General features: G+C 37.2%; 1 protein-coding gene across 2 annotated transcripts; it reads right to left on the bottom strand.

Annotated features, from left to right (window-relative positions):
- Window positions 1-5,137: 5,137 nt before the first annotated feature.
- col1a2 (collagen, type I, alpha 2) lies at window positions 5,138-21,699 on the bottom strand. 2 transcript variants are annotated; one of them, XM_046834510.1, is made up of 51 exons: window positions 21,496-21,699; window positions 19,834-19,835; window positions 19,010-19,021; window positions 18,676-18,711; window positions 18,235-18,318; window positions 17,828-17,884; window positions 17,660-17,704; window positions 17,511-17,564; window positions 17,364-17,417; window positions 17,210-17,263; window positions 16,895-16,948; window positions 16,718-16,771; window positions 16,312-16,356; window positions 16,099-16,197; window positions 15,953-16,006; window positions 15,678-15,776; window positions 15,550-15,594; window positions 14,717-14,815; window positions 14,566-14,619; window positions 14,349-14,456; window positions 14,187-14,240; window positions 13,880-13,978; window positions 13,380-13,433; window positions 13,174-13,272; window positions 13,032-13,085; window positions 12,874-12,927; window positions 12,690-12,743; window positions 12,352-12,405; window positions 12,086-12,130; window positions 11,879-11,977; window positions 11,584-11,691; window positions 11,326-11,379; window positions 11,145-11,198; window positions 10,477-10,530; window positions 10,274-10,327; window positions 10,072-10,179; window positions 9,623-9,676; window positions 9,475-9,528; window positions 9,176-9,337; window positions 8,950-9,057; window positions 8,694-8,801; window positions 7,833-7,886; window positions 7,597-7,704; window positions 7,358-7,411; window positions 7,151-7,258; window positions 6,985-7,038; window positions 6,788-6,895; window positions 6,454-6,700; window positions 6,153-6,337; window positions 5,816-6,058; window positions 5,138-5,566 (listed from the first exon to the last, which is right to left on the bottom strand). In XM_046834510.1, the coding sequence occupies exons 1-51, from the start codon at window positions 21,563-21,565 to the stop codon at window positions 5,420-5,422; spliced, it is 4,071 nt and encodes a 1,356-aa protein (XP_046690466.1). In that variant the 5' UTR covers window positions 21,566-21,699; the 3' UTR covers window positions 5,138-5,419. The 2 variants fall into 2 exon arrangements, with proteins under 2 accessions (XP_046690466.1, XP_046690467.1); XM_046834511.1 differs by lacking the exon at window positions 19,010-19,021.
- Between the last annotated feature and the right edge of the window lie 4,393 nt (window positions 21,700-26,092).

Raw genomic sequence — 26,092 nt, forward strand, 5'->3', positions numbered from 1 at the left:
AGATATCTAATGAGAATGAAACAGAATCAGGAACCCTGTTGATATAGGTGAATTCAGATAGATAAATAAAAGCCTAATTATAATAATAATCATAATCCATGCTTGTATCGCTGAAGTCAAGTAGCAAAAATGTGCCAAAACATTAACTTATGGCTGTAAGTTTACAGCAGAGCTTCTTCAGAAGGTGCAAGAGTACAGTATCTGAGATTATCTACTGAAGAATAGTGTAAAGTGATCCTTTTCGTTTTAAACTTATTTTCCCTTTCTACGTGTTCATTTAAACCATTCATGTACTCATTACAAATCTGTCTTTTTTTTTTTTTTTGCCAAATTGTATTTCTATTAATTTAAATTCATTCACATTGCAATTTTATTTATTAACTATTGATGCCACACAATCAAAAGCAATACAATAACAATTACAATACTTTAGGGCAAAACTGCATGAACATGTAATAGTTATGTAATACATGTAATATTTATGTAATACATAACTATTACATGTATTACATAACTATCCAGAATAAATCATAGTATACATTTGCACTTTTACTCAAGTAATATTTTACCTGGTGTATCTATTCCAGTGGTGGACGGAGATACAACAGGTAAAATATTACTTGAGTAAAAGTGCAAATGTATACTATGATTTATTCTGGATATAATGTTTCTATTATCATTTTTGTCAAAAGTCTGTTGTTTGATCAACTCAGTTTATGTGAAAAAAGTCTAATGATACTCTTAGCACACCAATATATTAATAGAATTGTATTTATCAGTCAAACACTGATTGATATCTATTTAAATGATTTTTAAAAAGCCCCAAACCTTGTTTTTTTAACATTAGAAAAGTCATGCAAATAAGGCCACAGGTGTTGTGTCGAGTTTGAGTCATAATTTATTCCTCTTAAAATGTTCTGCTTTCTGTTGAACTGATGCTGAACTGTATGTTCGTGCTAAGTAGATAACACCAAGTGCCAATCAAAACCAGTTTAAAATAAAGCGCATGCTTGACCCTGATGAAATACAAAGGAACGATTGATTTTGCAAAATGTAATTAAGTAAAAAGTAAGATATTTGAAATGTATAAATATAAACGAAACAGACACTTGAAAAAGCAAATAGCAAAATGGCTACTTGAGTACAGTAATGAATCACATTTTTTTCATTACTGTCCACCACTGATCAATAAATGTAACTTATTTTCAATAATCACTTGGGATCTTAAGATTACTTGATAGAGAAACACTGTACTGAAGGTGACTTCCTACACACTCATACATTCACACATTTATACATAGTCAGAACGTAGCATATTCCAACCACCTACTGGGGTCAGAGATCCAGACAGAAAGCCACACAAACAGAGGATACACAAACACAAATATTAACCTGTACTGAACTGCAGACTATTGACTTGGGTGACAGCAATGCCACCCCTAACAGTGTGCAGTTTCAGATATACAAGGGTGGCGGTTAGAGTCGGTGTTACAAACACCAAACTCATCTACAACACTAATATCAACATTCATAAAATAAATGTGAATATTTTTGATTTGCAATTATTTAAACAAAAAAAGGTTTTGATTAAAAATTTGTATCTTTTACTTTTTAAATGCAGTCACGATTTAAGTGTAATTTTAATTAGCTACATTCACATTTATTTGAGTGAGATTTTGTTAAAAAAAATTGATTATATAGTATTCTATATTTATTCTATAGATATTATAGGAATTATCTTCCATAAACAACAGCTAAACAGCAACAAAAGGCAGAAATGTCAAAAAGAATGCAGAACTGAGTTCCACAAAGTTTTGACTTTTGTCATCCTATGGGTGTGCTTATCCTGCTTTTTATCTTAAAACAGGTTTCAGATGAATTTCTTTCTAATAATCAGACAATGCAAAAAGATTGCACTATTTAGACACTGTTATTTATAGTTATAGCTATAAAATCAGCTGCATGATATAAGTGGAAAGTTATGGAGTATTGTGTTTTACTGAGGCAAAAACAGTTTGAGTGAAATAATTATTTTGTTCCACAAGATGGGGCAAAAAGGTAATATAACATATTTTTGTTTTCTGTTGATCTCAAGACACACAAAATAGTTATACCACTATTACAATTCTTCTAGATTAACTCTTGACTATTTGGCAGAAATTCATTAGAATTTCGCTTACTTTCTTTTTCTATGTATATCTTTTGAGCGTTATAAACTTTCTTACAAAATAACGGATAGGGTACTGTAAGTTGAAACAATATATATTAATCATAAGTGTGTAAGAATTGCCTTTTCTCTTGCATGTAATACCAGAATGTAATGCCCTAAGCATAACCGTAAACCATTAACTGTGCAGGTGACAGTTTATAAATATATACAAATGTTGATGGTTGATGGAAATATGTTTTAGATCATAAATTTTAGATTCAGTATGTTTGTTTTTCCAGTCAGTATGCTTCCTGCTTAGCCCCGACCCTTCCATTTCCCAAGTAGTTTTTGAATGAAAGAGCCATCATAAAGGGCAAATCCACAGTTTATAAGAATGCAGTTTTTTTTTATTTTATCAGAAAAAAAATCAAGATGTTCGAAATGCAGGTGTTGAGAGTCTCACTGATTGTACTAACAAAGAAACGCAATGCAGAGACAAGACCAATTAGCATATACTTACATTCATTTAGCAGAAGCCCTTATCCAGAGTAATTTAGAGAAGTGCTTTCTACTTTTCTTCACAAGCAAATCCTAGTTCACTATGAAAGGACTTAGAATCCTGTAGCATCCCATGATGGGGAAGCTAGAACTGTATAAAATGAAACCACAAAAAAACCCAAAGATTAACAAAGAAATAGCAAAGTGCTTCATTATGAGGCAGATCTTCAGTTTATATTTGTAGTCACTTGAGAGTTCATTTCACCACCTGGATGCCAGGACAGAGAAGGGTTTTGGTGCATGTCAATTAGAGTAAGTGTGTCACATTGGAATGTAACAAGTCCCCATTAAGTGACAAGTACTCAGGTGCTGGCCCATTGTTAGCTCTGTAGGCAAACACAATTATTTTAATTCTGTTATAAACAACTCTAGGAAGTGAGTGGAGAAAGTTGAGTAGTGCGAGAGAACTTTGGGAGGTTAACACAGAACAGAATTCTGGATTAGTTGCAGGGGATGGAGGGCAGGGTGCCAGGAAAACATTGCAGTGGTCCAGTCTTAAATGACAAGATATAAGAGACTGAGGATCTAGCCATTCTGCAAACGGTTGGATTCTCCTGACATTGTAAAGGTGGAACCTGCATGACCAAGTCAGCTAGCAGTGTAAAGTGAGAAGGTTATTAGTGCAAACATAGTACTTAGGCTATATAAAATGAACTTAGAGATTGCTTACATTTTTTCCACTTGACCTAAATAAGCATTACATTTTGCTCTAGATGGCTAATATGCATACAGAAACAGAACCAAAAAAAAACAGATAAAAAGTAATATTTGACAACAATTGAACCATAAGCTAGTCCTCTTTTTGCCTGTACCTGGGGATAATACCTGAAATGAGGTCTGCACGTACTATGCAGGAACCTTTTTTTTAACTTTGACACAAGTGAACACAACAGATACCATTAAAACAGTCATTGAACTGTGACAGACAGGATGAATTATATGTGTAGATGAAGGGTGTGTTCCAGCTGTATTGTTCCTGAACACTGAATTTGCGAGTGCAACCTATTCATTAAATCTTTCAAGTGTGGGTTCATGTTAAGTTTTTTCCCTTTCAGCAATGACACACCCAAAATGCTATGTGAGTAATATGACTGCGTTGTGGTGAATAAAAAAATCTTCAGTCTACTATCAATATAACTGAGTAATAATTTACATAAGCAGTAATTTTGATGTTAAAAAGGCAGCTACAATAGTTTCTTATTTGTTACATTAGCCTACTAGCACCCGTTGAAAAGTTTTGATTGTGGTTGAATACTGAATATACAGTTTTACTATAATAAATTCTCTAAAATAGGCTAAATAAGTTTTTTTTCTCCATGTTTTGCAATTAAAATATTTAAATAATGTATTGTCCAAAAATTCAATGCACACACTTTCCCATTTGCACCAATGTTTTGTGTCTGCTCCTTCTTATTTTTCTTTTTTTCAGCTTCAAGGTGAATGTTCAGTAAAGCAGTAGTAGCGGCCATCTTGAAGCTGAAATCACTTTCTTCCTCAGTACAGTTTGGTATCACTGTGTAGTCAGCATTAGACCTATGAAAGAGATGTGGTGAAAGGTTTAAAAAGATTAAAGCATACTAAATTCACATGTTAATATAATTTCAATGTGATACCTATATTTGATTTGTCTTAATCTTGTAGCTCCCACATGAAATTAAAATTTAAAACAATATTTTGGATAATTATTAAAGTTTGGGGTAAGGGTCAACTATATTTGAATTTTTGACTGAACAGTTTTCTTAATCCTTCTACAAGTTAAAAGTTCTGAAGCCATGATATCACATTCATGAGATTGGATTTTTCAGTTGTTCTAAACACTTTAAATCACTTAACTCTTGAAATGTTGTGTTTTAGAACATCGGACATGCTTTATTTCAGAACTTTTCACAATTTATTTAAACATCTCACATATACAAAATAGGTACAATAAACTTTGTGGTTCATTTTGCGAGAGAGAGGACTCCAATACCCTTTCAAATGGATGAATTGTGATTGTCAGTATGAACACTGGAGGGGGCTGTGGTTGAACTAAATGCTTTAACAAAAAAGAAAAACGAACAAAACTAAAAACAAAACAAACGCAAAACATGAAAAGTAATCCGGACAAACATCAGATTTAGGAATTTTCCACCTGCTTAAAAAATGGGGTTATCAGTAGGACCTGTGCAATACTCCTTAAAGACAATACAAAGTAATACAGTAAAAGTGGTTTCCTCCACAGCTGTAAATGTAGCACCATATATCCGCACTTCAAGTGATTGAGCACCTTTGACACAGGAAAGAACTTGAAGCCTTAGTACCAATAAGTAGGATGTGGTTCAGGTCTGGTAATATTTTCTTTATACAGGCATGAGGTAGTTTAAACCTTTTTGGAGATTGTGGTTTTAAACCTCCTCTTTGGAAGATATATAAAGACCACAAAGTGATGCATACTTTCATCATTTTTATTACACTTCTTTCATTTTTTACAAAATGATGGCATGTCCCACACCATGGTGTTTCCCAGAATCTCTTTTTGGGCAGCTGTATTAATTTGCATTGTGCAATTCTCCGTTCAGTCCATTAGTCCTCTCCGATAGAGCCCAGCTTAAGCAAGTGGATGTGCAGAGGAAATCAGCATTCAGTATAAAAAACAACACAGAGAAGAAGGGCAGAGATTTTTTCAATTTTCTTTCTTTCTCTCTTTTTTTTTTTAACTTATCTTGAGTCTATTCATTTGAAACAGACTGGGCCAATGTCCAGACCAAATTCTTGATCAGCGCCACCAATGTCCAAAGGTGCAATGTCGAGGATGGGCAGACGAGATGGTTTATTTGTTCTGTATTCAATGACTGTCTTGCTCCACTGGCCAGTGTGTTTCTGTAAAATCAAATCACAATGGTGTAAAAGACATTACTGAATAGGCACAATTAAAATTTGACCTTATATAATAATCCCATCTTAAGTTACTACTTGAAATATACTTTTGCATTTAAATTAATAAAATAACTTAAGAGGTAGAAATCTAAATCAGAAAATTATGCTTTTTTTTTTAGTTACCCATAGTCTTTAGAGATTACACACATAGAGGTTGTACACTGATACACTGATATTGAACACTGAACTTACAGTGCAGCCATCCTCCAGAACGGTGTAGGTGAAGCGGCTGTTGCCCTCTGCCCGGAGTTCCACATCATTGGAACCCTGCAGCAGGACAGCCTTCTTCAGGTTGCCGTTCTCACCATCCATGTAGGCAACGCTGTTCTTGCAGTGGTAGGTGATGTTCTGGACAGCCTGATTGGCCAGCAGACGCATGAAGGCCAGCTGTGTAGCCATGGATTGTGGGCTCAGGGTCTCATCATTATAGCCAAACTGAGGTGAGAAAAGAAAAACCAAATGTAAATATCATGTAATCAAGTAATCAACAAGAGAAAATCTATGAACTATAACTGTATAGAAAACTCGCCTCGGTGCCACCATTGATGGTCTCGCCAAACCAGACATGCTTCTTCTCCTGGGTACTTCTGTACCAGTTCTTTTGAGCAATGCTCTCAGGGTGAGCATAAATGCAGGTATGACCTGTGGAGAAGTCACAGAAGGCCTTGATGGCATCCATGGTGCAGCCCTGGTTGGGGTCAATCCAGTAGAAACCTGCAAAAGAGAACAGACACACATTATAAGCTTGGTTGGAGTTGAAGGTAAGTACGAGGTGTAGTGAACATATTTATTAGGATGCGGAAGAGATACATATCAGCATATCAACTCACCGCTGGTCCAGTCAGGGTGGGTCAGCCTGATGTCACGGCAAGTGCGGGCAGGGTTCTTCTTGGAGCCCTCAGGTGAGAGCAAGTTGTCGATCTGAGTGTTTAGGGACTTGATTGTGGCATCCACCTCGTAGTCCTTAGCCCTGAGAGCAGCCTGGTCAGCTCTGTACTCATCATAGCCACCAGAAATATCGTATCCGCCACCAGCGGCACCAGGGGGTCCGGGAATACCAGGAGGTCCGGGAGGTCCCTGCAGATTAAGTTACTCTATTTAGGCTGCATGCTTGATTGGTTTAGTGCATTCCTTAACGACCCTTTATCCCCAATGACTACTTACAACTGGTCCAACATGTCCAGGGGGACCACGGTGTCCAACAAGTCCAACGGGACCAGCAGATCCAGGTCTACCATCCTTACCAGCTGGGCCACTGGGACCAGCAGGGCCCTACACAAGGTAGAATGTAATGTAAATATGAACAGAACTCATAGGTCCATATTTAAAAATGGCTTGGTAACAAAAGGTACATTACTTACTCTGGGTCCAGAAGGCCCAGCAGGACCAGCTGTGCCACTATCTCCACTAGGTCCCTGTAAGGTAAAACAATTATTACAGACATTATAGTAGAGATTGATGCTGAGCCTAAAATACTTTTTCTATATGGAAAATGACAACCTCTCATGCTAGAATGAGGCAACTCACATTGGGGCCAGGCATTCCCTGAAGACCAGGATGTCCACGCAGTCCCTTCATGCCTCTATCTCCTTTGTCTCCGGCCACACCCTTCTCACCACGGGGTCCAGCAGAGCCCTGTTGATAACACACAGAAATGTTAAATGTATCATTGGTTACAGCATCTTTAATAAACAGCTAAAATATCATTTGATATTTTAGAGTCAATTTACTTACAGGGGCACCTCTTGCACCAGCAGGGCCAGCTGGTCCAACAGATCCAGAGGGTCCCTAAAGAAAAGGGACATAATTGGAAGGCAATACATATCAATCATAAAACAGTCATGTTGGCAATAATGGCTCAGAGGTTTTTTTACTACACTGCTAAAAAAACACAAATAGTGTTTTCTGACAGATCCAAAATTCTTTTTATAAACCTGTATTAACATGTATGAGTTTCTGGTTTGGACACTTACACTCTCACCACGGTTACCAGGTCTGCCAGCAGGACCAGCTGGTCCCAAGGGTCCAGAAGCCCCAGCACTTCCAACTGGGCCTGGAGATCCAGGCTCTCCACGGTCACCCTGTAATTTCAGAACAGTCCAGTTCAATTAAACTACTCTGTTACTAATTCAGGCAACAAACATTTAAATAAATATATATAGTTAATCCTATCTCGTGGGTGTTTTTTTTACTACTGTTTAACTTTTACCTTGACTCCAGCAAGACCAGGACGGCCAGGAGGTCCATCATTACCAGGGCTACCCTATAGAGGAGTATAAAGAAAGATCAATATGCAATTACTTTTAAAATATAATAAGATGGTTTCATTGTAATTCTAATCAGTGTCCCATTAAAACGTCTTGAAATGATACTATGCGATTTTTGGTGTGATTTAAAAAGTTTAGAGCAAAACGTCATGTGTTCTGTTTTCTAAGAATTGGTATAGCATTTTTGCAGATAATTTGTTCAAGGGTTTTCTGTACGATTTTTGCATTAACTAAACGGACATAAACATAAGACATATAAATAAATAAAGAACAAAATGCACAATACCATAATAAATAAGTCATGCCTTTTATAGTTGTGGTGGAAATATCAGCTTTTTTTTAATTATTATTTCAGAGAGGTGAAGTGAAATTTGCAAAAATGTAAAATATCATGTGATAAATAACAGTATAAGCACGCACTCTAAATACATTCGATTAGCAAAAACAGACTTCCACAAATGTTTTAGATGTGCTCCAGATGTTTTAATCTCCACAGAGAATTACTGTTACAATGTAACATTTATATATTTACATCTCTAAGTCGAATTATATATAATATCTATAGTATAAATTATTGTATAAATTATTAAAAAAATATAAATTATATAAATTAAGACCAAAATGAAAGTCATTTAAAATATGCGATTTTCCATACAGCCTATTAGTTAATCAGCTTGCTCGGCTTTTCTTAGGATGTTATAAATCTTTACACATTTTTAACATACACTTTGAAAATAACTGCTATTGCACAATAACCAAACCTGATTCTGGCATTGTAAACAAATTAGCACAACATAGCTTACCTCACGTCCAGCCTCTCCCTGAGGACCAGTCATACCAGGCAGACCAATGTTACCAGCTGGACCACGGGGTCCAGGGGAACCAGCAGGTCCAACTCTACCAGGCTCACCCTGAGCAACACATCAGATACCCCAAGGGAAAAGTTAGCCAAGGTAGACAAGTGACACATCCAGAAATCAACAACTGTGCCTAAAATATCTAATAAAATCTAGATTATCACAGTTCAGAATGTCTTTACAAAAGGATGGAGTCACTTACAACAGCACCAACACCACCAGGAGTACCACGTTCACCTCTGGCACCAGGAAGACCAGTGATTCCCTGAGGTCCAATCAGACCACTAGGTCCAGAAATACCTTGAGGTCCCTGTAGTCATAACAACAGTGATTTCTGCTTTAATAGTCCATTGTAATCTGTGTATATATTTATTGTAATTTGGAGCTGGTATAATTTAAAGTGCATTTGGAATGTTAAGGAAAAATACCTTAGCACCAGACTCTCCAGAGGATCCCTTCTCACCATGTGGGCCAGGGGGTCCAATCAGGCCATTCTCTCCCTGAGGTCCAGCAGGTCCAACATCACCACGAGGACCACGAGGGCCATCTTTTCCAGCATGACCAGTGGGACCAGGAGGTCCAGCAATACCCTGTAGATTAAAAAGATGCAAGTTTAATTCATTTTGATCAAACCAGTTTAACAGATAAAATTGGAAACCACATAGAGTTTCTGTGCTTATTACTCTTCTTATCATTAATTGAAGCTTTCATGTATATATAAACTCACAGCAGGACCGGGAGGACCAACTCTTCCAGCAGCACCAGGGAAACCAGTCAAACCCTGAGTTAAAAGACAAAGGTTAAACATTACAGATGAAAAATACTTTGTAAAATAAAAATATACAAGGTATCATGGTAATGGTAAAAGAGCTTACAGGGGGACCGGTCTCACCACGACCACCAGGGGGGCCAGCAGGACCAGAGGGACCCTGATAGAACACAATATCACACAACAGGTTATTGAGGAATGGTGCCTGTATTGTTATTTATCATTGTTTTTCTGGAAACCATAAAACATTGCATTATGCTACTGTTATATCTTATGCTCTTTCATGGTTTAGCTTTAGATCACAGCCTAATTTCTAATTCCTACTAAATAAACTGCATTTCAGAATCCGCATATTAAATGATCTCCCAGACAGGAGGGTGTGAGTGACATATAAGAAACACTAAGCTTTTTAATATTTCAATTAAGAAAAGTATACATATAGAATATAGTATATATTGGATTTATATATAAAATTCATTTGAAATATCTAGCTACCAACTAGTCTCAAGGACAGTAGTCCTCAGTGTTTGTGTTAATATATTCTTTTAAACTTACAGCAGGTCCAGGGTTACCAGCAGGGCCAGCGGGGCCAGCAGGTCCAGTGTCACCCTTTCCACCAGCGGTACCTCTCTCACCTTTAGCACCAGCCTGGCCATCAGCACCCTGCAAGAGCCATGAAAATCCCATAAGTGTTGAATTTGGAAAGAAAAATAAGTGTTCCATATTAGTACAAACTTTGGCATGCATGAGCACTTACAGGAGGCCCAGCAAATCCAGGAGGTCCAGCAGGGCCAGCCTCACCACGCTCTCCCTATAAACAGATAATTACACAGAAATTAGATGCACAAATTAGATATACTGTCTACACAGTGGTAGTAACATGGTTCTGGCAAATATATTCAGAGTGCTTTGTAAAACTGACATGCATTTTCACATTTTGCTATAAGGAATATTACTTACAGAGGGACCACGAGCTCCAGCAGGACCAGCAGGACCAGCAGAACCAGACTCACCCTGGAAGAGAACAGTGAATGAAAATTATTTCAGCAGGTTGGAAAATATTTTTTACATTTACATTTGCGGCATTTAGCAGACGCCCTTATCCAGAGCGACGTACCAGCCATATATCACATAATAAAATTTTTTTGAATTAAATGTGGATGAAGGATCCAAAGCTATTTCATTTGCTATGCAACAGCAATTTTATAAACTCAAGTTTTTATACATATTGTTGTGGGTAACTGATGACTATGCTTTTATTTGGGATAAAATTATTCGACATGCAGCCTCACTGATTCTTCGTCAACAGTGAGGTAACAATTCACTTGTGATTTTTTGGTTTTGCTGTGCATATGTAAAAAAAACCAACTATTATATAAAAAGTGAAATATTGTTTTGTTTTGTAATATTTTCACTGCATGTCTAACTTTTAACTAATTTAGGCAATATGACAGATTCACTGTGAGTGATGCCCCTAGAGGAGAGAGCAATAGTGGTTAGATATACTACACTATAGTGACCATGCTGATGATTTGCTAACTTTTTATTGAATGTTTCATAATTAAACTGTAATATAACTGCCAAAGATATTTTTCTGTTTGATCATTCAAGGAGAAAATAGTTTTTACCTTATCACCATTGGCACCAGCAGGTCCAGGAGGTCCACTGGGTCCAGGAGCACCCTGGTGAACAAAAAAAAGTAATTTTTAACTTAGGCATTTAGAATATGGAACAAACTAATTCCTTTACAATAAAAATATTTGTCTTTGAGAAGATATTTCTCTTTAAGAAACCAGAGTTGGAACTTACACGTGCACCATCTCTTCCGGAGTTGCCCTCTAGGCCTCTGTATCCAGGCTCACCCTATTTAAAAAAAAAGAAAAGAAAAATTAGATCTTTTTATCAAAACATATACCACTATCTAACATTATTGCTTGAATAATGTTAAATATTATTATTATTCACCTTGAAAAGTCCTGACTGACAACCCAGAGCTAAAACGGTAGTTCTTGCTCTAAGGATGCATTGTGTTTAAAAGTGTGAGAGATGGCTTTCTCCACAACTGACCTTCTCACCCTTGGGTCCAGGAGTACCAGCACCACCACGCTCACCGGGCATGCCAACAGCTCCCTGAGGACCTGTAGCACCAGGAAGACCAGCAACACCAGGCTCACCCTATAGAAAAAAAGATAGAAATGGCTGAAAATTGTGTGTTGCAGTATGGAATCAGTACAATATCAGGACACTTTAACACAGAGCTAAAAGTTTGTATGCATATATCATACTTCTAATCAATAATACATTTGGTGTCAAAATCAGTATAAAGAGTGATTACATCAGTGGTGTAGATAAACTAGATTACCTTGCTTCCATCAGGGCCAGGAGCACCAGAAGCTCCACGAGCACCAATGGGTCCCTGGGCACCAGAAGCACCGGCAGGTCCAGGATTACCACGCTCTCCCTACAGGAAATGAACATAGGTGCAAAAAGATGGTCAGAAACTGATCTTTAAATTTAGGCATTTACCTGTGAATTATGTGTATGTTCAATACAATGATGAAAACAATACCTTGCCACCAGCAGTTCCAGCAATACCTTGGTCTCCAGGAATACCCTAAAAAGAAATTAAACTGAATATATGGCACTGATGCATGTTTCATGCCCAAAAAAAATATGATGGTTACTGTATTGGAAAATGACTATGTACATCTTTATTCTTTTATTTTTAGTGAGGTATTGAGCATGCAACATATTCTTAAATATAATGGTCTAATTTTTATATAATAAAATAAAAGAATTATTTGTATTATCATTGATATTTTATGAAGATCTTACTCTGTCTCCGGGTTTGCCTGTCTCACCAACTGGTCCAGCAGGTCCAGGAAGACCCTGTGAAGATAAACGATGGAGCTCATAACTCACACAGACAAATGGAATAACACTTCTACAGTGCAATTTATTATAAAGACCAATTTCAACTCTATGCCACTATGAATCTGAATATTGGTCAATGTTTAGAATAGGGTTGTTAAAACGTTGAATTTACATAACTAATAATTAGGAATCAATCGGCCTAACATACTGTGGGATATACCGTAGTATAGTAAATTGCTAGATTTTACTTATTTGTTACAAACTGAGTGCCATGGGAAAGAAACTGTTCAGATACACACCTGGAAACCAGGAGCACCAGCGGGTCCTGCCTCACCCTTCTCACCAGAACCACCCTGCGAACCAAAGACAAATTGTTATTACCATCAGATGTTACCACACTGATGTTAGGCTAGTATTGGCTAGGCTAGGCTGGTATTGGCTAGGCTAGGCTGGTAATTTCCTGTTTTTGTTATGCCTACTTACAGTAGCTCCAACAGCTCCAGCAGGTCCATTGTTGCCATCAGGACCAGGAGGGCCCTAGAATAACAAATATGACTCGATGAGTAGACAGTTATATTAACATATAAAAATAGTCCAGCATTGATGCTTATAGAAGTGACATGAAATTTTAAGATGCTTACTCTTAGACCGGTAGCACCAGCAGGTCCCTTCTCTCCAGGTTTGCCAGGCTCACCCTAGAGACAGATGTAGAATATGATGGAATTAGTCAGTTGTCAAATTTTTGCTGCTACTTAATGTTGTAATGTACAAAATGGAACGTACAGAAGGTCCTTTAGGGCCGGGGAATCCAATGTTACCAGGCTGGCCTCTGGGTCCAGTTGGGCCAGGAGGTCCACTGCGGCCATCTTGACCAGAGGGACCCTGGAGATGGGGATCCACAGTAGCACTTTTGTTTATACCTCAGCAGTTCTTGAAAGGAATTGACTTATTAACAAAGTGTTTGTGATGCATTATTGGAGAACACTTACAGCAGGTCCCTCCTTTCCTTGGGGTCCACTGCTTCCAGGGCTACCAGGGAGACCCTATAAGCAGACAGCAAATGATATTATATACAATATGCATTATTTTCTATTGTCTAGTTCAACAACTTAAAATATGTATAATGACCGCAAGCATTTGCCAGATAATCTGCCACCTAGCTATGACTGTCCTTAAAAGGCAAATGAATGGAAGATTATTATGTATTTAATACATTGAAAAGCCTTTGTATGTATTTCTCCAAATATATTTCAAGATTTAATTTGCAGTGTTGCAATAGTTGTACATTTTTTTGGCTCAACAACACACACACACATATATATATATATATATATATATATATATATATATATATATATATATATATCATATCTAAATCATTTATAAACAGAAGGGAATACTATTTTGCACTGCCAGACTTTATATTTATGAGACAATTAATAACTCATTTTATTTTTTTTTTAAATGTATAGGTAGGTAATATACTTACTCTGGCTCCAACTAGACCAGCCTCACCAGGGCGGCCAGCATCACCAGGAGATCCACGTCCACCAGGAGCACCAGCAGAACCCCTTGCACCGGGCATGCCCTAAAAGCACAAGGTTTATAAGTCAATATTACCACATATCTTTATTAATTACTGTTCTTCTTCTCTTTCATATACTAAAGCAGGCTGAACTCATTGCAAATAGGTCAAATCACTTTGTCATATGTCCTGTAATTTTTATGACCAATGTTCTAACTTTACAGACATGCATTAATTAGGTATGTATATGATGTAAGCATAATTAACTAACCATTGGTCCTCCTCTACCAGACAGACCTGGAAGACCACGAGTTCCAGCAGCTCCCTATATGCAAAAAGTATAACAGAAATTAGCATATATGATATCACAGAAATGAGCAAATACATGTGAAATTAGGATTTTACCTATTTGGTTAAAAAAAGCATTACTCACTCTGGGTCCACGCAGACCAAGAGGTCCAGTTGCACCCTGCTCACCAGTTGAGCCTCGCTTACCCTCATCACCAGGAGCACCAGTGAGTCCTTGAGGTCCAACATTACCCTGCACACAACAAGCACAAAAAGAAGATTAGGAAAGCACAACCACCCAGTAAACACCTGTTCTTTAACATATACTGAGGAACATAATTACAAGGAATAATTATACTTACAGGCTCACCCTTGGAACCAGAATCTCCCTTTCCTCCGACGAGGCCGGGGTCACCCTAATAAACATAAGGAATGAATAGATCGATCAGAACTGTCTAGCATAATAAAAAACAATGTACATAGCAGAATTTGGTCTGGTTAGTTGGAACTTACAGTAAGGCCTCTGGGGCCAGATGCTCCAGCAGGTCCCTGGGGGCCAGGGCCTCCTCTTGGTCCAGGGAATCCAGGGGTACCAGCAACTCCAGCAGGGCCCTGCAAGATCACCCATATAATTTAAATCAAGTAAATAAAAAGTGTATCAAAATACATTTTTCAAACATTTCTTTTCAACATGGTAAGGAAAAACTAAATTGTATGTTATCTAAATATGCACTTAAGAACATGGGTTTCTCAAGAAATCTTGGTGATACGAATATGCATATTATATATCTAAAATTACTGTTTTCAGCGTCTATTTTTATTTTGGAGAATCACAATACTAGCAACGAATTTAAGACGCATGCAAGACACTTAATATTTAATTAACATTTTAACGTAATTTGTATGATCTCCGAGTTTGTTTTTTATTGTCTTTGATATTCTAGAGTGCCCCTGGTTCACTGATTCATTTGATCTCAATCTATTTTATCCAGCCTGATCCATATAATGCATGTATCTGTTGTGACATCATTACCAAACCAATCATCTTGAACTTCTTTGAGCATCTACAATTTTACTCTCCCCATCATCTAACATGATTTAACAAAGCTAAACACTGGAAATATGGTATATGTGTTGAGAGTGAGAAAAAAAAAAAAAATGGACTTGTGGATAATCTTAAAGGCCCTGCTGTAGGAAACACTACATTGTGTTGCTTTTGATTGTGCATATCGAATGTGCTGTTTATATGAACTTGCCCTGTCTTGGCTGGTGTTATAGCATTTCACATCCAATTAAACTCATTACTGTCATTCTTTCACTCAAATAAAGTCTCGCTGAATACTTACGGCAGCTCCCTTAGCACCGTTGATACCATTAGCACCAGGGTTACCCTAAAGAAGGAAAAAAATACAAGTCAGTCAGAACATAAACATGATGAAAACATTGCTTTAATTTAACTAGTAAGCATGCTTACAGGAGGACCAACTGGACCAGCAACACCATTTGGTCCAGGCTCTCCTCTTTGTCCTTGAGGTCCAGATGGTCCTGTGGGACCAGCACCTCCAATCTCTCCCTGTCAAACAATAATGGAATCAGAAAAAAAACTTGCAGGATTGATTTTACAATAATGCAGCTAAAGCAATTAAAGATCAATCATACAGACATGCAAATAACACATTTAGGATGCAAACGTATTAATTTGCAATTGATAGTTGACATTATTTCTAAGATTTGAACAAAAATACATACTTTAGGTCCAGGGGCACCAGGGAAACCTGGAGGGCCAGCAGCTCCAAGAGGACCCTGATAAGGAAGATCACAGACAAAATAGTGTTAGACTGGACCTTAGGAACTGTAAATTCAGACACAGGAAAAGTCGAAGGTGAAATACTCACAGCAGGGCCAGAAGGGCCAGTGTTACCATCAGCACCACGGGCACCAGCTGGACCACCAGGACCAGCACGACCTCTCTCGCCAGGCAGACCACGTCCACCCTAAAGAAAACGTGTGTATTATGAGGACAATTTATACTTTTTATTTCTGACAAAATTGCAAAATGAATAATATGCTTCCATTAGATAAAGAGATCATATAAGATCATAACCTACTCTTTGTCCAGGGGTTCCATTTGCACCATGAGCACCGTTCTCACCCTAAAAGAGGAAAAATAGCACAAATGGGTACAAACTCTATAAGCATTAAAGGTCATCTGTAAAAAAACAAACAAATGGGTGCAACTGAAAGTTTGGTGGTGTTAAGGCCCCCCCAGAATGAAAAATTTGCTGTATGTGAAATATGTATTGATCCCTTAACATTCAGGACCTCTCAAGTGTCCAGATTTTAGCTACTTGCTTCTTGGTTCCACTAAAATTACAGCAGATAACGTGCTTTCAGATGAATTACTGAATGACATGCTTGGGATGTGTTACCTATACAGTAAAACTGTAGTTTTAATGTTTAAAACTGAATCTTTTTGAGTGTGAGATAAATAAATCAGTTCATCTCTAATTTTACCTTAGCTCCAGTTTCACCAGGCTCTCCTTTACGTCCATCAAGACCATTGTAGCCCTTTAATAAAAATAAAAAAAATAATAATTTAATAGAAGCAGGCATCTCACAAAATGTATATATAAATATTAATATTTTTTCCTTAGAAAATACTATATATGTATTTATCCACATGTTACTCACTCTGTGTCCCTTCATGCCTGGAAGTCCAGGAGTTCCTGGGAAACCACGAGCACCCTGTTAAGCAAATGAATAGGTCATTAGTGTTTTCAACCCAATTTTTATTGTTATCAGCTATATCTCTTCAGATATAGTGTTACAGTTCTGTTTAAAAATAAACTGTATAACACTAATCGTTTATCATCCTGATGATGGAGTCATGACTGACTAGGAAATAAGTATATATGTTGTAGGGCTGAGATAATCATTAACTGATCATGTATACTGCATACATCCTACAAGTATACTACAAGTGCAGTGAATTGATGTTGGTTTTACCTGGGAGCCAGGTGTACCCCTGTCACCAGGTTGTCCAGGTCTGCCATTGTTACCCTGAATAAAAGTTACAGAACATGTTATCAGATGTGCACATTAGTTAAACCAGAATTTCATTTATATATATATTGTTTTTTTGTTGTTTTTTTCCACTTACATCATCACCAGCTTTGCCAGGAGGTCCAGGGGGTCCACGAGGTCCAACTGGTCCCTGATATTAAATAAAAGCAGCCATTTGTTAAAGATCATAGTCTGTTTTGTTTCTGTCTGTGTTAATAAACTGAGTATAAACCAGTTTCCTTACACTCTGTCCAGGCTCTCCAGGCTCACCAGCATGTCCCTGGAGTCCCTGAGGTCCCTATATTTTAAAACAAACATTCTTTAATCATCAGAAATGCTGCAATTAAGCTATAATAAAAAAATAGAACAGAATTGGTCAGAAGGGGTACTTACAGGAGAACCAGGTGGTCCAGAAGGGCCTCGAGGTCCCATCAAACCCTTTACAGAGGAAGATGAATGAGTGTTACATGAGTATTCTTTATTATTAATATATTCATTCATTCATGTATTGTCTGTATGAGCTATGGTTAATTGTGTTCAGGCTGAACCTCAAGCACTCACCATAGGTCCAGGGCCAGGTTCGGGTCCTTTAGAGCCATCATACTGAGCAGCAAAGTTCTGTTCAAAAGTGAGGCAAATTAGCATTTTTCCCCCTGACAAGTTCAGATTGCTACAAAAAAATAATATATATCAAATATCTTATTCTAAAATGATAATAAAGTATAAAGAAATATTGCAGTGCTGTATGCCAGATAAAATCTAGTACAACTCTTGGCTTAAACAAAAACAATGAAAGTATTTAAGTTCAAAGGTCAATCGGTCAAAGAGTTAAAAGGTAATCACTTTTTTTTGCAGACAAAACGGGTCAATAGGATGCTGGGATTCAAATACTCTTAAGATCAGTACATCTCAAACATCTGTTCATTTTAAAACAAACAGATAAAAACCGTTAAGTATTGAAAACTTACTCCACTAAGACCAGGGGGGCCAGGGGGGCCGGCAGGCCCAGGAAGTCCAGGTTTGCCAGGTCTGCCATCAGGTCCTTTAGGACCCTAGTAGAGAAAACTGATATTAGACTCTGAATGTAAAAATATATATAACTGTCCAGCCTACATCTAGACTATTAACTCTGACCAGGTCATGCTCTGAAGTTTTTTATTATGTAGTACAGGTGACATAATAGTGTTTCTAAGTGCCATAGTTCTGTTGTTTGAAAAGATCTTTTGTTGTGATAAAAAATAATAACACAAATAAAGCAATATACAGGATTCATGTTATACCTATAGACACATGATGGTTATTATGATGTATTATGACTGAAGATATGATTTGATTTTCATCCCTCATTCATCCCTTCAAACAATAAATGAATGATCTCACATCTTGAGGAATTATAGTTCCTGACTTACCCTGTCACCTCTAGGTCCTTTATCTCCCCTTGGTCCCTGTTTAATATTGGAGGGAAAAAAAGATAATCACCAACTGGAAGAAAATGCTTTTACTTAAAACATTTGTTATCATGCCTTCATTCAGTTGCACAAGCAGAACTCAGTTGAGTTTTCACAGAAGATAGCGTTCATAGTGTACTAGCTTTAACGCTAGTTGCGGGGATATGTGAGCTGGTTTCATGTCTTTCATTTGAGTTATGCATGACCGTATTAAGCCAATTTGTAGAACCATGAACTCAATTCACACATGCCCCAAGCTACATATATAACTATGACCATAATGGTTCATGCTCACCTTCACGTAAGCCTAGACAAAAAAAGAGATAAATAAATGCAAGATTTATTTATGCCATCTTTTCTTATTTTATCTGATGTTTAACTGTAGGGCTGCATTATCTCATCTCACTAGCACATGCATGTTAGTGCTCACTAACTGAAGCTCTCTGTATGAAGCATGCATGCTCAAATGCTATTTACGTGCTGGTTAGAATAAATGTGTAGTGATTAGCCTTGTGATTAGTCGTTCCACAATGCCTTGTGATAGTCATTAGACCATGTGACCATCACGTAATATATATTGCGCAAAGATGCTTAATGGAACAAGAAGTACTTGTTTGGATTTTTCTTTAATAAGTATCTGTTAAATATTTTGTTAATTAAAAGTGTGATATTTCAGTGAACAGTCTTCCTTCGTTTTAAATTCTAGATATGGCCAATAGTAAATGATTATAAGCAATATATTTTCTACTTGTTGGCTGTGTTGTATTCAGCAGTACTCCTGTTAGAAATTTCTCAGCCATGTTGATTCTTTAAAGGCCTCCCCTTCAGACTGCCATCTAAAAGGGGTCCATTGTACCCAAGCGGCCTGCCCAGGAGAAGTGAGTGGTTTCTGATTTCACTGACATTCACCTGAGCCAATCGGACCTTCAGACTCTTTTTGACAGAAAGAAGGAAAAAAATTGCACTGCTGAAATCTCTCGATAACACAGAATACTGTGGCATATCTGAGACTGGGTCTGAGACATGGATCTGTTCACTGAATATCCTTATGGGAAGAGAAATAGGTAAGAATTTCTATTGCACAACTACTGAAGAAACATTGCATGAAAATGTACTAACCGCTTTGATGAGATGGAGCAGGAGAGCAGGAGAAGAGACAGAAAGAGAGAAAGAGAGAGAGAGAGGAGAAAAGAGAAATGACCAGTTAGAAAACATCATCTATAGACTCAATGCTTTGGCATTAAATGTTAAATATACTAACATTTGTAAATACATTTTAAGAGTAGAATTTCATTGTATTTGTCCAATAATTGCTGCTTAAAACTGTACAATAACTTTCCAAGTTTTTGAAACTTTCAAGCTACTGTATGCTGTCATTTGAGGACTCTTGAATATTGTTATATCTTTATTTTGTTGTAGAATTGAGAGCCTCTTTGTCGAGCAGGTGTTTTTTTTCTTCGGTAAAATACCTTGAAAATGCAAAATGTTGAATTTGGAGAGTAATAATCATCATCATCATCATCATCATCAATTGAGATAACTTTTTTATTCTGGTAAAATGCCAGCCTTATGTCTTAAATTATGCATGCCAGAAAATACATCAAACATCTGCATTATTATATTATTGTTATTATTAATGATTTTTATTATGACTATTATTGCACATAATGAATAAAATAAAAATATTCCAATCAAAAATAGGAAAGAAATAATTTGAGAGGCCCATGTAAACAACATCACAAATTGCTGTTGGTGTGTTTATGTCTTCCGGATAAACTATGTCCACTTATTTCAGGGTCATACAGTCAGCCTGACTGATGAGTGGCCTTGTGGGCGGAGCTAATGCACCCCTAAACCCTGCTTCGCCCTACCCCTTACCTAGTACTAAAGTCTACCATAGGGGGCGCTGTGTAACAGCAGCATGCACTCTAGGGCGGCGCCGCTATGTCACTATATCTCCACTAGATGGCGCCTAGGGGTGCGTTACATTTCTCTGGCGCAAGTAAAAACATTTAGCCGCAAACTAGTTAGAAAAAAAGGAAATTAATTTTAATAAAGTGTGAAATTTTTATACGTTTTTAAATAAAAATGACGTAAAAAAGTCTATGAGGGGGCTTTTAGATTTGTTATTTTATTTAGTTTATTTTAGTAATTTCAGTAAAAAATCTTAAATGATAAGATATTATATGTCAGTTTAAAAGTAATGATTATTTTATACTTCCCTCTATTCTTTTTTTCTGTTTTAATATCATTTATTGGAACTAAACTGCGACTTAATCGCCAAAGAAACCTTTAGGCAGAATGCAGAATACCATAATATGCTACTACGTAAATTGTCCAGCAGGGGGCGCATGAGTTCGTTTCCTATGCCTATAATAAACGTTCATATACAGGAGGAAAAAACTTGCGACGCCCAAACTAAAGTCTGTAAGATCAATCTAAGTGCATTCTTTAAAGCAAATTTTATTTTACTGCAGAGTGACTCAGCTACTGCAATCAAGTCTTCATTTGCAATTTGAAAAGGTGAAATATCCACGGTAAAAAAATCAATCACGAAGCATCCTTTAAACGCACGAGAATCCTTAATTTTCATAATTTTCTCTCTCTCTCTTTTTTTTTTGTGACGTGAATAGCTGTCCTTCAGGTCAACTCCAGATACAGGGGCAGCACAAGCAGCAATCCTCAGTCACCACAGAAATAAAATGAGTGTTAATGGTCCTTGGGAAGAAAGAAAAAAAAGAGGGGGGGGAAAAAAGCAGAAGAAGCACATTTGCAACTTACATTGGCATGACGCAAGGTACGATGTCACTGCAAGCAGCAACAGAATCCGGGTATCCACAAAGCTGAGCATGTCTAGTCCGACATGCAGACTCCTTGTGCCGCGGTGCCTGGTTTTTTTCCCACTTTCTTCAAGCAGGCATACGCGATGACGCAAAGTTAAACTCCAAACTTAGCGGGAACCTGCTGCTGTGATGCTGGAATAACAAAGTCCTATCAGCCCTATTTATACGGCAGGAGGTTCCTCTGACTGCGCGTCGAGGAGCCGCTGTTGGACCAATCGGATGTGGGCATCTCCAGAGCGCTCCTGAGTTGAGAACGGCCCTGCGCTGGTCACGTGACCGCCCGCGGTCCCTGCCCACTCCCCGCAAACTTTGGCAAACTTCTCCTCGTGATGACGAGGGCAACGATTTAATTAGATCCATTCTTTTGAGGACGTGGACACAGACGAGATCCGAAAGCCTTGTGCGCTTTCCTTTTTTTTCCTCCTTTGGTCCCAGGCTGAATATTGGGGGTCTAGCTATATCAGTGAGACGTCACTTCACAGGGTTTAGCAGTTTAGACCTTTTAGTGTTTAGGACAGGTTTAGGCTCGTGCACACAGTGGTACCCAGTGGCACACGGTGGCACCCGGGAGGAAGATGCGCGCTTTTACGCAGCGTTTTGGAGAAACCAGATCCGGTGCGTCAGGCAGATGCGGTGCAAAGACGATCGTGTGGAGCTTTTTTGAGTCATTTTCTTTTTAGAAATGTATTTCTTTATTACTCCTGAGTACGTTTGCTTTTTATATTTTAACCGTGCGCACTTCTGTAATCACGCATTCTATTGTGAAGCCTCCACAGGTTTTAACAATTCGACCATTTCAATGTCACTTCTTAATACACTTGATCCAGGTACAATTTTGCATTTGCATTTTTGCATTTTTTTCCTTTTAGCTCATGTATATTCTGAGCTGAAAATCATTGTCACAAAGCATGGCACTGAACTGGATATGTCATTTAGCCTATAGGTTCAGATCATGCAGTTAAAAGCAGGTGAGAGAGATCCAGTTTCAGTTCTCAGAGTTGAAGCACACATACAGCTCCAAGCAGACAACAGGACCAGACATGTCCACTGCCACGCTTCACCAATCTATACTCTCTACACAATGCGGAGCCGGAGGAACTCACTATGAACATCTGTTCCACTTTCCACTGCATCTTTAATGCCACTCAGTAATCAGTGAAACTACTCTTCAAATCCAAAACAGACATTTTATAACTTCTGTATTATATAATTAACAATTAATTAACTTTTTTTATATAGAACAGAATATTATATATATAAAACCGATCAACTACATTTATATGCCCCACATGCTACATTGTTTGGTACAGATCCCACCTTCTAATTGTTTGACTATTAAACCTGGACACATTTCTCATATAGAAAACATTACATGAGCAAGTTTTAGATATACCACCAGCTTGTTTCAAGAGACACGTTTACTGCTCACTCTATTTAGGGCCTCCAGAAAAAACAGCACGTCTCTGCAGTTATTATGCAGTAATAATACAACCATGTTTACTCTCAACTGCTGTAATGAACTCCAGAATACTGTAACTGCATCTCCAACTGTTTCATTAGTTAATTGCATGGGAAGGTTCATGGGCTAGGCATTTCTAACCACCTTACAAAGCCAGCATGTGCAGGGGAACACACACACACACACACACACACACACACACACACACACACACACACACACACACACACACACACACACATGCAATTAAACACATTCTCTATGAAACCTGCACAGGTTTTGACAATTCGACTTCTCAATTATCTCAACAATGTAATTCCTGGGGAACTGTTTTTTTTTAACATTTAGTTCTTAATACACTTGAGCTAGGTAAGAGCTTTGATTAAACTGTTTTTCTCCTAGGTGTGTGTTCTGAGCATTAAAATAATTGTCCTGGAGGTATATATATATATATATATATATATATATATATATATATATATATATATATATATATATATATATATATATAAAATCTTGTCTTTTGTCTGCACTTTTCTGACATATTAATGTCCGTCCATGTTTGATAGCTTTCTAGGCTTCATTCGATGAACCCAGTGCGAAACAAGCTTTGTCAAAATGGCGTCTGCTGCTGTGCATTTTTTCACAGGACTTTTGAGAGCTGTGCCAGTAAAATATTAGTCACTGCTGGAATAACTGTTCTAAAGTCAAAGAAAGTAAAGCATTGAAGGGGAGGAGCATGTAAGAGGAAATGTGTTTCAAAGATGGCCAAGGAGCTGAGCTGTGCAGCATGTTCTACTAAAATCTGCACATATCACACTGGAGTTACACTGGACATAAACCACCTTCACACTTTTTCCACTAGTAACAGTTACTTCATCACCTTGAGGTGATTGTAAAGATCTTTAATGCATTTAACTACTGTTAAAAGTATAGCACTTGTGTTTGTCCAGTGAACATTATTACTTGATAATAAAATATATCATGAATACTTGTGCTTTTAAGATGAACATGTCCAATACATAAAGCACAACATCATTTCAAGGACTTGATCCAAGATGCAGCAAATCACTAATTTAAAGAATGAAAGTCTTAAAAAATAGGATAAAATGCTAATATTAGACTCAATGTTACAATGAATTCAGTTAGAAACAAAGTTTGGCCAAAATATATTCATAAACATTTAATAATTAGTGTGTTTTAATGGTAATTAAGTGCTTGGGTTGAGAAATTAAATGTAATGTACCAAAGGTTTTTTAGTAGCTTTAAGTAGCTTTTTAACAACGATCCTAAGAGTGGAAATCATTTTCATGTCTTAGAGGTGAATCTGGGATACACCGAGGCTGGGATATGCCTCAGCTAAGCTCTCATTGGGTAGATCAAACACTGTGTTTGATGATAGACATAGCCAGAGATAGCAAAAAAACACATCCTTTACTTAAGTAGAAGTACAGATACTCATGTTTTAAAAGACTCATAAAAGTTAAAGTACTGACTACACCTTTTCACTCGAGGTTAAAGTAAAGAAGTTTGGGCTCTGACACGTACTTAAGTAAAAAGTAACCATTACTATTACCTGTTTTATTGAGTAAAAGAGAGGAGATGGAGTTGGAGGTAGCAGAGCTGAAGATGTTGAGATTTTCATTGGGAGTGATGAGGATGGACAGTGCATGTAGGACGTTTTGAGGACAAAGTGAGGGAGGTGAGATGGTTTGGACATGTGCAGAGGAGGGACATGGGGTATATCGGTAGGAGAATGCTGAGGATGGAGCCACCAGGAAGGAGAAAAAGAGGAAGACCAAAGAGGAGGTTTATGGATGTGGTGAGGGAAGACATGCAGGTAATATTGGTGTGAAAGAGGCAGATGTAGAGGACAGAGTAGTGTGGAGACGGATGATTTGCTGTGGTGACAGAAGAAGAAGAACTATTACTTTTTTTAGTGTCACGCTGTAACTGGACCTCACATCATATTAATATATTATACAGAAGAATTTCAAATTTCGTTTTCTAATGATTGTATCCAGGCTGAACAACCACCATATAAAACAGGCAGAGCAAAGATGATGATCAAGTGATGAGGAATGTCTCTGATCTCTGACATGTTTTCATCACCGACTCCCTCTGTCTCATCCACGTTACCCCCATACTTTTTGTTGCCTTCTGCCTTGCTCGTTGTTAGCTTTGTAGGCTGGCTTAAGTCTGTGGTGTGTGAGAGCCAGGAAATGATACACAAGTGGTAAGTTAAAAAAGCCACGCAATGACAAGAAATAGGTTGATGGGCTGAAAACGTTGCACAAAGAAAAAAATTATAAAAACTGAATTAACAAGCCTGTTTTAAAAATGTAAGAAGTAAAAAGTACAGATTCTTGTGTAAAAAAATGTAGAGTGAGCGTAAACATTTAAAAAAAAAAAAAATAGTAATTAATTAACTAATTAAGTAAATAATTAGTAAAAATAAGTACTGATACCAGATAAATCTACTTAAGTACAGTAGGTCATAAATCAGAGGGTTTTTTTTAATTAATTAAATAAAAAATTATTTAAAACAATTTGCTCATTGGAAATTGTTAATTTATTGTAAGGTTGGATTTGTATTCGGGATGGTCAAATACACAGATTGTGTAAACATGCAATTATTGATATAATTATTAGGGCTATCAATCGATTCAAATATTTAATCATGATTAATTGCTTGATTGCTATGGGTTAATTCGTGATTAATTCTGTTCTAAATGTATTGTAAATGAATACTTTTCAAGTTTTCAATATGGGAATGGACGAATATGGATGCTTTATTCAAATGTATGTTTATTATTAGTGAAACCCAACTCAACATTGAGTATGAAGACAAACTATTCTTGTAAATATTTTAAAGTACTTATGGTGTTTTAAATTAGTAAATCATCAGGAAACCAAATGGAATCTTTGCTATGTTTCCACACGGACGGTTTTAATTGCCGGATGTGTGCAATTTTTTTGGTGCTGATTTAAGACTTGCCGCATCAGTAAAACAAATGTTTACTAATTAAAAATGATTTTTTTGGTGGAGTGTTTTTTTTTTTTTCATATCTGAGTA

This window comes from Silurus meridionalis, chromosome 22 (assembly GCF_014805685.1).
Source record: "Silurus meridionalis isolate SWU-2019-XX chromosome 22, ASM1480568v1, whole genome shotgun sequence".
NCBI classification, from domain to species: Eukaryota; Metazoa; Chordata; class Actinopteri; order Siluriformes; family Siluridae; genus Silurus; species Silurus meridionalis.